Below are 18287 nucleotides of genomic sequence, written 5' to 3'. Positions count from 1 at the left end.
AACGAATTAAAACACAGGAGAGAAGCAAGATAAACAAGAATACAAATAGAAAAATGATCAAACTGAAATAATGAGCATGGAGGCTGGCCCTAGAATTCTGCATTTTATACACAAATACATTAAACTTTATATACTGCGACGTGTTTGAGCTCGTAGTAGGGGTGGAAAATAACATGGATTCTTAGAATAGTCATGATTAATTCATTGTGATTATTAATCGATTCACAGATATCAAAAATCTATATTATTAATTTAAAAAAGTATTATTTGATATAATTTTACTCTTCCTGTGAGTTTTCTGGTGATGTCAAATATAACCTTCCAGTTGACAGTGACACATCTCTTCCATTTGTTTTTATTAGCAATACAAGATAATGGAAGTAAATGAATGTGTTCTCATTATGGATCATTAGAAAGCACTTTGTGTATTAGTCACACAGTGAGGGGGAAATAAATCATGTATTGGCTTGGCGATGCCAATACATGATTACATGACGGATTGTTGCCCAATTAATCGAAAACAAATGGAATCGCAGCCCTCTGAATCGGAATGGAATCAGTCAGGCACCTTGCGATTTCCGCCCCTAGCTTGTAGATAGTTAAGATTAAGTAAGTAAAGATTTACATTTTGAAAACTGGTGAAAAGGAACCTAAAAAGTGCTTTTGATGATTTGAAGACTGTAGATGATGAGTGCTACATTGTGCTGGGTTTGTGATTGGTAAATAACTGGCCAACAGGACATGTTGTTAGATACAGTATATAATCAGCATTTATTTGCCCTTGCTCGTGTTAATTCAGCATCCTCCTCAGTTGTTTTGTTTATTTAAAAGATGATCTATCACTAATACTTTGAGCCACTTTTGTTGTCCATTCAACATCATTATATAAAATGTATTCATGCATATCCATATTATTATTATTTTAATTCACTGCACTGTATGAGGGCATGCTTGTTATTTTCTATTTTATTGTCGGCTATCGTATTGTGTGCAAGCATGTAAATGACAAATAATGTTGATTACGTTGATTTAGAGGTACAGTACTCGTCTCTCATTGGGTAGGTCTCGTGTGGTATTGCAAAGCTCTGTGGCTTGAATTAGCAGTTGGAAATTGTTAAACACTTAACTGATCCTAAGCAAAAAAAAGCACAGTGGGGACGACGCGAACGTGCAGGAGGGGGCTTTCCACAGCTCTTTAGGCTGAAAGCCTGCGGCTTTGCCAAAAAAGCTTAGCTGCTGATTACTTCTCTGGGCGACGGTCTTGGAGGAGAACAGTGACATTTGTGGAAAGAAAAAAAGGAAGAGCGGGAAAAAAAGCGAGGAGCACACAGGTTCACTGCAGGAGTTGATGAGGTGTAGCCGATGGGCAAATGAACCTCTAAGCCATTTAGGCCTGACCTCAAAATGTATCTATCTAATCTTCTAAATCCTCCAGTTTTCTGAAATAAATATTTTCACGATTTTTCAAAAATAGCAGGCCTACAAGCTCGTAGCGTGCCACTCGGTGGCGCGCTATGAGCTTGTAGATCTGCTATTTTTCAATAGCTAAATTATAACATAATGTTTCAAACACCAAAAGGGGATCCCGCCCAAAATGGGCTAAGCCAGACAGAGATGAGGTGACGTGCCTGACCTTGAGGTGGCGGCTGCTGTTGTATGATGGGCAATATTTTAGACAGGAATTGGTGTCACATTCACAGGCCTGTCTTCCCAATTTTGGCTCATGTCATATAGATAAAAATGACATTCTTAAATAGCAGATCTACAAGCACACGGCGTGTTGTAAAGCTTGTAGTTTTGGCTGTTTGTGAAATAGATTTTGGCGGCACAAACAGAAGTGGTACAACGCTTCTTTGAACCGTTTGCCTTTTTGATGGACACAAATCACTGGCTGGGTTTATTTTACAGGACATTCTAGCTATATTGCATGCACTTAAAATGGGAAATGTGGCACAATAGGAAATGTGCTTCTCACGGCAGGCTGGAAAGGGTAAAAAAAAGAAACTACAAAAGCCTAGATAAACGCAACAAATCGCTGAGGGAGAATGTAGAGTTTGTCTGTGTTTTTAAGCCCTGTGAGCCCAGCCTCAACTCTCCCCTTTTCTCCACTTTGAAGTCTCTCAAGTCATTAATTAGACTCCTAGTCTACCGCAGCCAGAGTTCTTTTATATATTTTTTTCTCTACCGTGAGCAATTATCAGTGGAAACTAATTTATTTTAGGAATCACCAACAAGGGGAAATGGTTCGAGAGTCTAGACTCTAGAGTGAAAACAGAAGCAAAGAAACATAATTTCAGCGAGAGAGAGAACAGCGCAACAACATGCACGCCATCAATTATTAGTTAATTTGTGCCTGCAAACAGCTTAGCGAGGGCAGGCCCCTCCTTCACCCCCTGCAAACCTCACTGAATTATTATCATCCAATGATGAGTGTCGGTGTGCACCACACAGTGTACAAGGACAAAGTCCAACTAAAGATGGAAGGGTCCGTAATTAAATGAAACGGCTACGTTTTGTGCTTGACGGCTTGACGTCTGTCTGAGAGGCTCTCAATTTCCATAGACAGTTATTATTTTTTACAAGGCTAAGACCTGTGCAATTACTGCCTGTTCAAAGCAAGCTGTGATGTGATGTTCCGGAGTATTTGCAATGTTTTGGTACTTTTACTACATCTCAGAGTCAAATACTGCACTTTTACTCCACTACATTATTATTACAAAACAACAACTTCAGCCATATTTAAACTTTGGCTTATTTAAGATTTTTAGACATTTGAAACCTGTAAAATGGGGACATTCTGCATGAGATGAGTACTTTATAAACGTTTGGTAACTTTAAGTACATTTTTATGTCTATACTTTTGTACTTTTACTCAAGTAAAAGTTGAATTCCGGACTAACTCGTGCATGCGTGCGTGCGTGCATGCGTGCGTGCGTGCGTGCGTGCGTGCGTGCGTGCGTGCGTTCTTACCTCTGATACTAAGGTAGTCCTCATTGACTTGGATCATGAATTCACCGTACACGTCGCGGAACACACCGCTGTACACCCAGTCATAGACAAATCTACCAGTGACAGAAAAGGAAAATGTTAAAATATATATAATAATATAATTTTAAAACATCTTGTGTGGCACTGTAGTATGATCAAGCAGGGCGTTAATTTACAACAAAAAAACCTGTGTCTATCCTGTGTGTGTGTGTGTGTGTGTGTGTGTGTGTGTGTGTGTGTTAATCTCTCCTGCTCTTACCTCTCATGCTCTCTCTCCTCATGGAAACAACATATTAATAACAGAGCGAGCACATAAAATAATTATCTCACCCACGTCGTTACACGTGTAAATGTGAGCTGTGACACTGACGTGAAGCGACTGACCGTGTGTAGGGCTCACAGCGACTGACTGTGTGTAGGGCTCAGTAACTGACCGTGTGAAGGGCTCACAGCGACTGACTGTGTGTAGGGCTCACAGCGACTGACTGTGTGTAGGGCTCACAGCGACTGACCGTGTGTAGGGCTCAGTAACTGACCGTGTGTAGGGCTCACAGCGACTGACTGTGTGTAGGGCTCAGTGACTGACCGTGTGTAGGGCTCAATGACTGACCGTGTGTAGGGCTCAGTGATTGACCGTGTGTAGGGCTCAGTAACTGACCGTGTGTAGGGCTCAGTGACTGACTGTGTGTAGGGCTCAGTGACTGACCGTGTGTAGGGCTCAGTAACTGACCGTGTGTAGGGCTCAGTGACTGACCGTGTGTAGGGCTCAGTAACTGACCGTGTGTAGGGCTCACAGCGACTGACTGTGTGTAGGGCTCAGTGACTGACCGTGTGTAGGGCTCAGTGACTGACTGTGTGTAGGGCTCAGTGACTGACCGTGTGTAGGGCTCAGTGACTGACCGTGTGTAGGGCTCAGTGACTGACCATGTGTAGGGCTCAGTGACTGACCGTGTGTAGGGCTCAGTAACTGACCGTGTGTAGGGCTCAGTAACTGACCGTGTGTAGGGCTCAGTGACTGACCGTGTGTAGGGCTCAGTAACTGACCGTGTGTAGGGCTCAGTAACTGACCGTGTGTAGGGCTCAGTGACTGACCGTGTGTGGGGCTCACAGCGACTGACTGTGTGTAGGGCTCAGTGACTGACCGTGTGTAGGGCTCAGTAACTGACCGTGTGTAGGGCTCACAGCTACTCTTCAGCAGGGACAGCAGAACGGGGTAGTTCTCATTGCTGCAGTTGCTCTGGGCTTCGTTGTAGAGGTAAGACAACAGCTTAACGCCCTGCAGGGGGAGCCAAAGAGCACTGGGCTTGACACTGATTCCATCTGTAGCTGCTGAGTTGTTCTCAACCCGTTCCAGTCTTCCAGACGCCCAACCCCCCACCCCGGGACGCAAGGTTACAAACATTACATGAATTCATTACTTAAGCCTTGAACTTGAAACTGTGAGAAATGAATAGCAGATCTAGCTTTTTAAAAAAGAGAAAAAAGTTGTACTTATATAGGGCCCTTTGGAAAACCCTACTTTTTAAGTGGTGCAACCACTTCTACAACCAGCTCGCAATGTCCATGTACCTGTTTGTGTCGTAGGTACGTAGGTACGTCAATGAGCACGAGTGGTGTGCGCATGCGTGCGCGTGCACCACTGATGTGCGCACGCACCCGCACCCGTGTGTGGATGTTGTTGCGCTTGGACGCTGTTGCTACATAATTAGCGCCAATGCTAGCGAGCTAAAATATAGCCATCCTTGCTCTAGAAAGCACCAATGTTTCCATCTAGACCACCGGATTATCAGCAAAAACCTCCGAAAATCGCGCTAATGGACCAAACCATGAAGAGCTCCGTAGATTAGGAGTTATTCAGCTTTTAGAGAGGGGAGTTGCACCACTTGGTTCACACAGGTGTGATTTATTTACTTAAAACGTGCAAAATCGGTGTCATCTTTTAATCTCTTCTGAAAACCCATTTTATGCCTGCTATTAAATTCACTGATCTTTTGTTGTAGTTGCCTTCTTTTACCCTGTTTTGTAAAGAACTTTGTGACTGAAAATGTGCTATATAAATAAATATATAAATATATTCAATATCATTATAAAAGCAATTGAACATTTTTTTTTTTTTTTATCGTTTGAAGATAAAGATAAAGAAAACTTTATTGTCCATTACATTGACATAAAATGGAAATTCGTCTTTGGTACACCGGCAGTCAGTTACTGTACAACAATAAAACATTACAAAAATTACACAAGTGCATTAAAACACTATAAAATGCATTGACATTAACACAGCAACAGTGATCGTGAGCAGTGGGGATTAGACTTATTTAAAATGTCTACAGCAGTTGGCACAAACTAAGTTTTGTAACCCTTCTTTTTAGCTAAAGAGAAGACTTCCTGCACACTCGACTTACTAATAACAGCAGGTGCGTCGGTGACAAAGCAGCAGACTGCAGACACATAGTCTCGTTTCAAATAATAATTGTCAAAAAAATAAATATATATATATAGGAAAGAGGAAGGAAGAAAGCCCCTCACCACGGGAAACGTAGCCTGGCCCACACCCGAGGGTCCGTCCACACAGCACAGCTCTGACAGGTACCTTGGATTAAACACACGCACACTTGTCATATTTAAACACAGCTACTGGTTGTAAATATGTAATTTATGTCAGCAGCAGGTCAAGGGTCCAAAATACACAGCAGAGCCTCCAGCACGTAACTATGATACATTTATAATAAAGGTTCATATTGGTTTAAAATGCATAATTTAGTAGCGCATGAAGTGAATGAGTCATCTCGTCTTGTTTATGTTTCTAGACTTCCTCTAACAAAGGGAATATTTACAGTGTAGAAGAAAACAATTACGCAATCCGTTTGATAGAGCGGGGTTCACCATGGGGTCTATCCATGGCCTACTCACCCCCACCCACCCACCCACCCCCCCAAAACAAAAACCCAAACTCTTCACCAACAAAAGCCCACATTGCGTCACATTGATGTTTTGTTCGCTTTAAGTAATAGTGTTTCCCTATTAATTTGTTTGTGCATTTGAAGTGGTTGGAGGTGATTTCCCCACTCTTCCATATTTTGACCATGGTTTTGGGTAGGAGTGGGACATCTTCTGTCGGACAATGTTAATAAAATTATTTGAAGATGACAGTTATTTAGACTACTGTATATGTGACAAATTTTGACTGAGGGGCTGCCATTGGATTTTTTTTTTAATTTTGATAGCTTCAAATTGACATATTGGTTCTTCAGTTTGACCCACCAGTTTTGGAGATATGGCTTATAGAGTTGTCTTGCAAAAAACAGCGAGTTGAGAAAACAGGCTTGAAAGGTTCACTTCTGTGGTCTCTAATATTACACCTAGCTACATCTTTAAGCATTTATTTCATATTTACATCCATTTACGTCCATTTAAACTCTGACACTTATTTCAGACATGCTCTAGTATGTGAAGAGTCTGCCTGTGCTATTAACTCATTTAGAAAAATAAATTAAAAAAGTTTGCGCGATGGCAGGCTCTCAGTCAAATCTGGTCACATACAGTATGTGCTGCCATCTGTACTGTAGTTCAAAGTAGTTGTAGTTGTAATTACCTCTCTCCATTGGGAGAGGGATTCAACAGACATAAAATCTACACGCGGCTGATATGATGATAATTGGTGCTGACAGTGCCAGGCATGTTCTCAGTTCTCACCTGAGCTGCCGGCCCACTTTGCGGAAGAGGAAGCCGATGGTGATTAGGGTGAGGGTGGGTGGCGTGCTGAGGACGCAGGCCCTGTAGTAATGCAGATACTTCCTCAGACCACCTGTGAAAGCCTTGGGAGAGACATTTTTCATTTCCGTTATCTACACACTGCAGTGCACCCTGGTTGAATGCATAGTGTATAACCAATTTATTTTGTACCGCTCGTCACAGTCCCAAACCATTCTGTGGCTTTGTTCAAACTAAGTGAAGGCAAATTCTATTTGTTTCTCAAAATATAACCTTTAGGACTGACTGACTGAATGCACAGTTATTATAAGTAATCAGACAATATTTGTGTATTCAGACACGTAGAACTATCCGCAGTGATTATTATCTTTCCGAATCCAAGTACTTCCATTGCACAACTGCAACATTTTGCTTAGACAATTATTGACATCAAAAGTTCAGCTTTTAATGTCAACAACGGCAATGAAAAACGGCATAACAGAAAATAAGTATTGCTTTCTTGTAGTCTAGCATGTGTTAGTGTACACAAGGGTTTTAAATGTTTTATCATGAAACGTAACATGTTGCGTGCGTGCGTGGCTGCGTACATGCATGCGTGCCTACTGTGTGCGTGTGTCGTCCAGGTGTACCTGGAATACGAGGACCTTCTTGTTAGCACTCTGCTTGTAGTCTAGCATGTGTTAGTGTATGTACACAAGGGTTTTAAATGTTTTATCATGAAACATAACACATGCGTGCGTGACTTTGTGTGTGTGTGTGTGTGTGTGTGTGTGTGTGTGTGTGTGTGTGTGCGCGTGTGTGTGTGTGTGTGTGTGTGTGTGTGTGTGTGTGTGTGTGTGTGTGTGTGTGTGTGTGTGTGTGTGTGTGTGTGTGTGTGTGTGTGTGTGTGTGTGTGTGTGCGTGACTGTGTGTACGTGACTGTGTGTGCGTGTGTGTGTGTGTGTCATCCAGGTGTACCTGGAACACGAGGCCCTTCTTGTTAGCACTCTGCAGGGCGAAGCGGCTGAGCCTCAGGTAATAGGTGCCATACTGAGCCAGTTCACCCAGGAGACGAGACACGCTCTCTGGGGACGCTCCGGATACACACACGCCTGGCCTGACGTCGAACTGCACACACTGCGGAGAGAGAGAGAGAGAGAGAGAGAGAGAGAGAGAGAGAGAGAGAGAGAGAGAGAGAGAGAGAGAGAGAGAGAGAGAGAGAGAGAGAGAGAGAGAGAGAGAGAGAGAGAGAGCGACACAAACGTTTGGTGGTGATAAAAACAGGAGAGGGAGGAGTGGAGCCTATACCAGTGGTTCTCAGACTTGTTTATTGTCTCTCAGGTCACCCTTCTAAAATAATAACTTTTTCATCCACTATTAATTGATATTAAAGACACTGTGACACTTTACCAAGAAAAAGAGAAAGTAGATATACTCCACAACTGGACCTGTACACCAATACACTGGATTGACCGTGTGTAGGGCCCTACCACGATTCTGTGGTTTAAAGGGATAGTTCAGATTGTTTTAACTTAAGTTGTATGAAATACTTTCCATGAATATAGTGGTTGCAACTGTATTCATTGATTGCACAAGTCCTGTGGTGATTAAAAGAAAATTAATTCTCAAAACTAGCGTCATTTGTATTGTTGACCTAAGTGCCCCACCACAAAATGACCGGAACTACTTAATATTCACCAAAACCAGAGCAGTATTACTGTACAAGTCATACGGCACAACTTAAGTTAATAGAGGTGTTAGGGCATTGAGTGTTGTTATGCAACAAAGACAAAAGACAAAAACTGAGTAAACAATTTTGTACTGTCACCTCCAGACAGTCTGGGTGACTTGATACATCTAAAAGTCAAATTTCTCCTCCATAAATACATACGTATTGGTAGTTATTTTCCATTCTAAAAGAAAGATTGTCTCTATCCTTACATTATCATACAGAGATAAACTGCCATTCATCCGGCGACAATTTATTCGGAATACACAAAAGAATATGGCAAAAAAGAGCCGATGCAATCAATTTGGGCATTATTTGTTACATAACCCATCAAAACCGAGAAAGCATCCATTCCGTCTCATTTCGGATTGGTTTGGTTATTTAAAAATAGCAAGATAAGAAGATACAGTATACAAGCTCATAGCACGTCACTTCATGTCGCACCATGAGCTTGTACTTATTGTACTATTTTTGAAAGAGTTTGCAAATCATTGAAAATGTATATTTAAAGTGAACGTTTAACTAAAATCTGTGCTTCTGGGGGTCCGTGAAACAAACTCTTTTGAGATGGGGGTAGGCAGCCAAATACATGTCCTTTTGGAGATCCTTGACATGAGAAAGATGAGAACATGTGTTTTTCAGATAACTGTTTTATTACCGTTATATTTATCAGACGTTTGTAGAATCAGCCTCAGGTCTTAATGGGTTAAGACGATGACAGATGGACTGGCGTGGAAAAATTCAAATTAGCTATGAATAACAATAGCTGGAAATGTGGTAGATCAATAGGAGATATTTGCTAAGCACAACAGCAGACGGGCGGTAAACAGGCCATTTATGTCTGGAAGGAAATGCTGTGGCATGAGATTGGATTCTGACTGGCTGTGCATTTTACTGTACCTCCGACATTTCCTCAATGGAAGAGAAAGTAATCTATTTTTCTGCTTTCCTCCAACATGTTTTGATTGATTGAACACTTTTATTATGTAGTCACATTAGAAATGTAAACAGCAAGTGGTAACAAAATAATATTTGATTTAAAAGGCATTCTACAAATGCCTTCTAAATCAGCAGTACTTCTTCGTGTCAAGGACCCCCAAATAGATACTGTGTGTGTATATATATAGACGCAGACCCCCTATCTGAAAATATTTTGTGCCAGGGACCCCCAGAAGAGTGACCCTGTGTCCCTGGCTGTGTCCGAGCACGAAAATAGCGCTATACCGTTTGTTCACCACCAAGTGTCACTGTTGTACAGCCTAACAAATGGTAAATGGTGCATTTATATAGCACTTTTAACCAAGGTGCTTTACAGAGATTGTGCATTACATTCACCCATTCACACATTATTCATACACCGATGGCAGCGGAAACCATGCAAGGCACCAACCAGCACATCGGGAGCAATTATTAGGGGTTCAGTGTCTTACTCAAGGACACTTTGACAGTAACTCTGGGGGAGCCCGGGTTCGAACTGGCAACCTTACGGTTACCATCCAGCCACTTTACCCCGGAGCCACCGCCGCCCCAGACACACACACACCAGGGAGGAGGGCTTGTACAGTACAGTACAGTACAGTACAGTACAGTACAGTACAGTACAGTACAGTACAGTACAGTACAGTACAGTACAGTACAGTACAGTACAGTACCACTCACTTCAGACGGGACTGATTTTTTTTTTTAAATAGCAGATGTACAAGCTCACAGTGCGGCACGAAGTGACATGGTGTGAGCTTGTATATCTGCTATTTTTTAGAACGACTGTTCTAATCTAAACCAATGTTCTTAATTCTAAGGGTTTTCTGAAAAGGTGCTTTCACCGGTTTCAATGGGTCCAATGGATGTTAACATGGCAGCGGTGTTGGCATACAGTCAATGCGGCGTTTATGAATGCTACAGTATGATCCCATATGCCTCATCGGCAGATGCCTGCAGAAAACAAGGAGGCTTTGTGATGAAATAAATGCACTGTACCTGGTTCAGAGGGAACGTTGTAGACGCCACTCCAAGCAGGACATTGAGGAGGTCCGTTACCAGCTGGGTTTGAGAATCCAGGGGCAGGGGAATTAAGGGAGATGGGGTGGCACTCACCACCCTCATCTCTCCCTCCCAGAGTCGGTAGAGTTGATCAAAGGCTTCCCTGCCTCCCTCCGTCAGGTAGGGTAGCTCCCTTTTCCCTGGTGGACTAAGTGGGAGAAAGATTGTTTGGTGTTGTGTTGTTGAGAATGTCAATTCTGATTCAAATTCTGCCAACAACTATTTTTTAAGACATTATTGAGAATCATTATTGGTCACGGTACAATTCTACTTCATGCAGGTGAAACCGCTGCCTTCACACACGTGCACTGTGTTATTTTTCAACGCTGCTCATGTGTCTTAGTCTCTGGCAATCAACTACAAAATGTTTCACTTCATGAATTTAGATTGTCTAGCAAGCATCACTTTGTATTATATTAACTTCCAGCCATAACAAGCTTCATGAAAGTTGTTATGAGAGAAACACAAATACGATTCTATTTGACTGTTTTGGTAATCGCATCGCAACCTTAAACCATTTGAAAGGAAAACAGCAAATTGCAAATGTAGACTACACAATTGCACCTTATCCTCATAAAGATGAGTTCACAGCTCCCTATCCTTTTAAAATACGTTGGGTGAATAAAATAAACCAGCAGTGTTCACGGGAGGGCAAAACACAAAACACGCGCGCGGCGTGCGCGTGTTTGATGCCGATGATGGCTTCTGAAACGAGTTTGTTTGTTCACTGAAAAACAGACTCTTCAGCCATAATATTTTGTCACTGTAAGCTAACCTGCCCATGTTCAGCTGTAATTATTCCCCATGATGAATGATACACACTGCGAGGAGGAGAAATGACCTGTGTCGCTCTGGGACCAAAGCGTTCACTCATGCCAGGACAGACTGCAGGGTTGAGCGGAATGTGTCGTTAACTACCAGCGTATATTGTTTTCTTAACAACAACACACACAACCAAGCTGTGTGACAGACTGCTGCAGTAGTGAGACAGGGCAGTGATGAGAGAACGGCTTGAGATCAGCTGTCGAACAACAGACACACAGGCTAATGAATCATGGTGAATTATTGTATTCTTCTTCCCCAAATCATCTCGCCGTATTGGACACCCCAATAATAAGTTAATAGTGAAAACAGCTGAACTACAAGCTCCCGATGCAAGCTCCGAGGATAGGAGCGTTGTTGGAAAAATGTCAAGTGGCATTTCTTCCTCAGCCTAGTGGGAATATGCGTGCATAGTTTCACTGCAAATCGGACGCTGTGTTCATGATTTACGGAATTGTGTACAAAACGGGCCACTACTGTAAACTTTGGAAGCAAATCGTAGCCAATCAGCATAGAATATGAGAAATCAAACAGACCTGTCTTGATCACATGACTATAGAGATCAATACCAATTCCAATTTGCGTGATATTTGGATAAAATCTGGAGTAATATCAAAGAATGTATTTTACATAAGTCGGCCTCCTGGTGGTGCTATAAAGTGCATAATGTAAAAAATCCAGGTCAAAGGTTTTTCCTTTGCCTCTAGGGAGTGTGCATACAACATTTTACACAGATCGGTGCAGTTATAGGTAAAAACACGAATGGGCCAGTTATAGCGCCACCATGAGGCTGATGTGTACATTTTCAAGTGGCATTTCTTCCTAGACATAGTGGGAATGTGCATGAAAGATTTCCCTCAAATTGCACATTTTGTTCAAAATGGACTAATCGTGCAAACTTTGGAAGGCAATGGGGATGGAATATGGGGAAGTGGTCAGGTCCGTGTTGATCACATGACTATTAGAGATGGTGTATACCGATTTACGTGATGTATGAATAAAATGTATACGAGTAATATAAAGAAAATCTGCCTCATGGTGGCGCTATAACAGGCTGTTGTGAAAAAATTGGGGCAGACTGGTTCGTCGTTGGCATCCAGTGAGTTTTAATATTAATATAATTTGAATATTTAAAAAAAATTAAAATCTTTAGAAATAATGAAAACAGGGATATTTACTCAAATGGGTCTGTGAACCCAAAAATGGGGCCCGGCCCGTTGTTTGGGTCTTTCCAGACTGCTCTGACTGCATCTACGGACACCACCGACGACACTAAACTCACCCGCCGACAGATTCCCAGCAGCGACGCCGGCGTGGCTCAAAGGTCCGCAGGGCCTCCCACACATCAGCCTCCGGGGTGGGACTGGGCACCGAGTCTGGGGTCAGGTTGGACGCTGACAGGAACCCCTCGTCCTCAGACTGGTCCAAGCTGGAGGGAACCTGCAAAAAGAAGACAATGAACAAAACACAAAGGCATTTGGGCATTGTTAACGGTTAGGATTAACCCATTAGGACCTGAGGCCGATTCTACAAATGCCATCGAAAATCAGTAGTTCTCATACTTTCAAAGACTTTTTCAGAAACTTTTACAAATGGCAGATGTACGAGCTTGCCTTACCTTGTCTGCCTTGTATATCTGCTATTTTTGAATAACCAACGCAAAAAGAATTACACAGATGCTTTCCCGGGTTTAATGGATTAATTAATACAGGGAATTGGGGATTGGTGTGAGTTATTTTTCCAAGCTGAACAATGAGGGAATAAATCCAAAAAGCTGGAGAAAGGAAAGCTCAACGGGCAAAAGATCATAAACAATGATGAATAATGGAGCCTCCGTCTGTGTACGAAGGGAATTTTGTCGGGAGGAAAAACATTTTTTTGTTTTTGTTTTGAGTTTGAATCAATGCTATTGAACACCCTTTACGTCTGTGATAACAGAAATAACAGACCTGTCTGAAGTGAGTGGTACTGTACTGTACTGTACTGTACTGTACTAGCCCTCCCCCCTGGCCTGTGTGTGCCTGTGTGTTAGGCTGTGCAACAGTGACACTTGGTGGTGAATATGGCGCTAGCCCCTTCTATAAACAGCTTTTGTCCCCGCCCGTCTCAAGTTTTGCCATTGACGATGAACAGAGAAAGGACGTCAGAATTCCTCTAAATATGACACAAAACATTAAACGCCATTGACATTGAAGCAAAAATGTATGTCATATGTAAACGAGCAAATCAGCTAACCAATCACAGGCAACAGGCATTCTGATTGGCCAATGGCCAGTAGAGATGATGCATGATGTATGGTGATAAGAGCTGATAATTCCGCTAAATATGACGTAAAAAAAAGCAACAAAACATTAAACGCCATTGACATTGAAGGAAAAAACGTATAATTTACGTAATATAAATATATCGGAGGTGTGAGCGAGGCTGCAAGACTCCTACCCTGATGACGAGCCCGGTGGCGTCGGCGTTGCTGGGGACAGGAGGCAGGTCCAGTCTGACGTCCAGGTCGGACGTGCGGCTGTGCTGCAGCGCTCCGAACAGGGAGGTCCTGGTCTCCTTCTGGAACCTCTCCTCCTGCTCGTGGCCCTCCGTCCTGGTGGTCCTCATGGCCAGCAGCCCCGTGCCCGGCGGGGCGTCCATCAGGCTCAGGGTCCCGCACGCCCCGCCCAGCAGACCCCACTCCTCTCTGCACACCAGGCCCCAGGCCTGGGCCTCCAGCCTCTGCAGGTCCTCACTGATGTAGGAGCCCAGAGGAGGCCTGCGCAGCACCTGCCTAGAAGGAGGGTTTGTTTCAGCCATAGTCCATGATTAACCCATTAAGACCTGAGGCAGATTCTACAAACACAGTTTGTACGTATATAGCTAAAATCTAAAATGCATTCCCGGTTTTAATTGTATTCTTAGTTGTGTTTCATGGGTTAATTGTCATACACATACGATTGCGATTAATGATTTAGTTGTGTTTTTGGCATTGACCATTTGGAATATGTATTAGCAATTACATTTCTGTTTGCCTTAATTAAAACATTAATTGTATGAGGCAGATATGACAGATCATCTTATAATAGAAAGAAATGACTGGCAATGATCGGTGCCAAAATACATAATGTACTATGGCCAAATCAGACTTGATTAATGATTTGAATAATGTTATCCTTTCAGATGTCTTATGAAAGGAAGCGATCTTATACCGATGGATGGAAAATACTATGCTAAAATAACTGTCATCATAAATAATTAAGACCGGCGATCATGTAGTAATGGCAAGGAGGTGTAAACAACATGCCTCTCTCGTCTCATGTAGTCCCTGCTGAAGGAGGTGGGAGGGAGGGGGGAGGATCCAGCCAGCTGCACCAGGAGCTCCAGGACGGCGTCCATCTCCTTCAGGCCGGAGGCGGAGGGCTCCTCGTGCAGCACGCCCAGCAGCTCCTCCAGCCTCTCGGCATCCTCCTGGCAAAACCATCGTGAAAGGCGTGCGTTGACGATCAATTGTCAGACCAAATAAATTACGGTTAATTTGGCATTGAACATTGCAATATATCCTATGTTAAAATTGTCTGGCTGTTAAAACAGCTGGCGGACCTCTGGATTAATTTATACAGATGCATGTGATTAATTATCTCAAATAACTTCAACTAGGCGATTATTAAATTAACAATTGTTAACGGGCCTACCTGGCAGCCCGCCACGCGCAGGTCGAAAGAAATCATCAGGACTTTGTTTCTGGCCGGCGTGGCGTTGTTGGTGGCGGTACCTCTGAAGGCCAAGCCTTTAGAGGTACCGTCCTGGAAGAGTTTGGAGAGCAGCGCACCGTACGCCCGCTTCTTCAGCGCTCTGCGGACTCCCTCCCTGGAGACGCTTCCCAGAGCACGGCGCTTCCATGACACGCCGGTGAGGCTGCAGTCGCACAGAGCAGCCAGCAGGTCAGTGATGCTGCCACTGGGGCTGGGGCTGTCGGCTGCCTTGTTGTTGTTGTTGTTGTTGTTGGTGTTGGACTTGTGAGGCCTGAGGTTCATGTTGGCTCCAATCTGCCCCTCAGCCTGTCAGGAGAGGAGGGACAAAAGTGACATTGGATTGGGGCATTTCTGTACCTATTTGCACACACCTCGACAGTGGGTGCAATGGGCCAATACGGCAATCATGGAAGGAGAATTACATTATCTGTAATTCTGTATGGACCCAAAAGAGAAATTATCACGTTTGCCCGGGACCCAAAATTAGTTTAAAAATGTTGGAATTGATTTTAATTGATGAAAAAGTGGATATTTTCACCTTAAAACTTGAGTGACCTGATTCAGGTGTAATATGTATCTGTCTGTGTGTACAGGTGTAATATGTATCGCTGTTGAACACAAGAACACAATTAGATTTTTTCTGTCTCATGAATGGGCTGCCAATGGCTTAAGACGAGCAAATGAACTAAGGGTCCATTTGGTTCCATTTGTACATTCTCTGAGTTACAGTTTAAACGTTTAGATTGATTGAATAGTACTAAATCAATGAATCTAAATACCTCTCAAAAAGCCACCTATGGATGGCTGCAATTTGAAACTGGCCCCCGTAAAATCTGAATCTCCCACCCCCCTCTCCCACCTCCCCTCACTGTATATGTTTTCTTTTCCATTTTTTACCTCCTTAATGATGATGATTTCCTGTTTTTTGGCTATATAGAAGTGTATATTTGTACGTCTCTAAATGTTATGATGAATTGAACAAGGTGGACCCTCTTGTAAACAAGTGTAATGCTTTATTGGGTTGTCCAATCACAGTTTTTTTGGATCGAGTTGTGCTTGAAATGTACTGTAATTCTGCAAACTGGTAATAAATACTTCAATCAATCAATCAAAAAAACCTAAAGGGCACGCATCCGAGATCTAAGGGTGTCAGCGGGGGCAGTGTCTTGAGTGTACAGGGTTTGATGAGGGCCCGGGTAGGGCCGGGCCTGTTGAGAACTCTAGTTTTCACCGGCTGCCGAGCACGGCTGCACTAAAAACTTTGGGACAGGCCTGTCTACTTTAAATGGACATGTATAAGTCAAAAGGGAGACATCGAAGAGGAAGGATGGACGGGGAATTATCAACATATGGAATATCAGAACAGATAGCTGTTGGTGTTGATCTAAGGGTTTGAGGACAGATGTAGAGTTGCTGGCCAATATTGATTTGATTGATTGAAATATTTATTAACAGTTTGCAGAATTACAGTACATTTCAAGCACAACTCAATACAAAGACTGTTAACTGTGAGTGGACGACCCAATAAAGCATTACACTTGTTTACAAGAGGGTCCTCCTTGTTCAATTCATCAAAACATTTAGAGACGTACAATTACAGACACTTCTTCTATATAGCCAAAGAATGACATCGGGGATCTTCATCCCTGATGATGTCTGACCATTATGATCATGCCTGGGCCCTGGGGTGAGGGTGACCCATGAGGTGACCAACCAAACAAACAACTGACGGGAAATGCATAGTTATAGTTAACTGTGACCGGCCTGCAGTCGCAACAACAACAATGCTAAAAGGATAACACACAAAAAAAAACGAGGGCTTGTTTACATTGACCGCCTGCCTGGAACCCCCATAGACCCTTGGCCCCTGGTTCCTTGAGGTGGGGGTCCGTATCAAGGCCAGGGGCCCCTCCTGGACCCTCAACTCAAGACCCACTGCATTAGCACTGCTAGCTTGCCATCTAGCTATAGTGCCAGTGTGTCAGCTAACATGACACAATCTTGCCTCAAACCGAGATGGCGTTCTTGATACCAATCATATATTATTTACCTTAACGATCGGTGAAATGTTTTCTCAGTCAGTGGACAGTTCCATCATCAGCCCATTTCACTCATTCCCATTCATGCTAGCTAGCTGGGCTAGTATCGATAGCTGATGACCCACTCGGCATCCCACACAATGATCCAACCATTGGTTTATAGTGGCTTATAGTGTATAAGAGTTTAGATTTATTATGGCAAAGATTTATTCCAGTTTATATGCTGAAATGTAGCACTCAGTGGCTAACAATACGTTTAACAACAACACAACAACAATCTGCTCTGTGCCTCGACTCCATTCATCAACAACACACCGCCGCCGCGAAACAACCAAGTCTGGATGGTTACGCCCCTATATGGTATATGATTGGATAGTAGGGTAAGAAGGGCGGTTGTGATTGGCCGAGTGTGGTTGTCAACCATCGGGTTGATTGTTATTGGCCAGCGTGTTACTATGACAGGCGCGCGAATGCGCGCCTGTCATAGTGCCATAGCGCGCGCACACGCACGCACAAACACACACCACGGGCACGCGCCACACCATGAGAGAGAGAGAGAGAGAGAGAGCTGCACTTACACAGTAGAGTAGTTTCCAGGAAATAAAACGTCTGGGTTTCCGAGGCTAGTAGAGTAGAGACCCACAGTGCAACTAATAGATGGGATGTTACACTGTGTGTGTGACTGTGTGTTCTACTGGATTTCTAAGATTGTTCAATTTCTGAAAATGTAGGTATATAATATATAAATATATAATAAAGTCGCATTGGTTTTCAAAGTGGGGTCCATGGGTCCACTTTGAGGGGTCGTTGAGGGGTGCTAGGTCACACATGGGCCACAGCGAAATGGAGTAGCCTATGCCTATGGTAGCTATTATTTGAGGCAAGACAAGTTTATCTGTAAAAGTTAAAGTACCACGTTATAATGTAACAGAAATGGTTTTGATGAATTGAACATGGTGGACCCTCTTGTAAACAAGTGTAATGCTTAATTGGGTCGTCCACTCACAGTTAACAGTCTTTGTATTGAGTTTGTGCTTGAAATGTACTGTAATTCAGCAAACTGTTAATAAATATTTCAATCAATCAATCAAACCCATGTCCTTAATATGAAACAACCCAGCTAACAAAGTTTTTCTCCCGGTGTGAGTCATGCCGGGACAACATGGCAGTAAACGTAAAAGGCCGATCCAAGAACACCTGGCGTGGACCAGTGGAGGGAGAGCTGAAGACCCTGCATTACAC

At 43.1% G+C, this 18287-nt stretch overlaps 1 protein-coding gene across 1 annotated transcript in view; it reads right to left on the bottom strand.

The window, feature by feature from the left end:
- The window catches only part of tubgcp6 (tubulin gamma complex component 6), a 50575-nt gene extending 33231 nt beyond the window's left edge, over positions 1–17344 (bottom strand). Inside the window, exons 1-11 of the mRNA XM_080760763.1 lie at positions 17057–17344; positions 14947–15312; positions 14555–14722; positions 13712–14041; positions 12555–12712; positions 10388–10598; positions 7660–7818; positions 6685–6806; positions 5518–5581; positions 4155–4264; positions 2971–3062 (exon numbers count right to left, since the gene is read on the bottom strand). Of these exons, the coding sequence (XP_080616889.1) occupies positions 2971–3062; positions 4155–4264; positions 5518–5581; positions 6685–6806; positions 7660–7818; positions 10388–10598; positions 12555–12712; positions 13712–14041; positions 14555–14722; positions 14947–15288 (1756 nt within the window). The 5' untranslated portion in view covers positions 15289–15312; positions 17057–17344. The remainder of the gene's footprint in view (positions 1–2970; positions 3063–4154; positions 4265–5517; positions 5582–6684; positions 6807–7659; positions 7819–10387; positions 10599–12554; positions 12713–13711; positions 14042–14554; positions 14723–14946; positions 15313–17056) is intronic.
- Positions 17345–18287: the final 943 nt, after the last annotated feature.

This window comes from Protomyctophum bolini, assembly GCF_963924005.1.
Source record: "Protomyctophum bolini genome assembly, chromosome: 4".
NCBI lineage: Eukaryota > Metazoa > Chordata > Actinopteri > Myctophiformes > Myctophidae > Protomyctophum > Protomyctophum bolini.
Note: the sequence above shows the minus strand (reverse complement) of the source record. Positions and strands in the feature narration are given on the sequence as shown.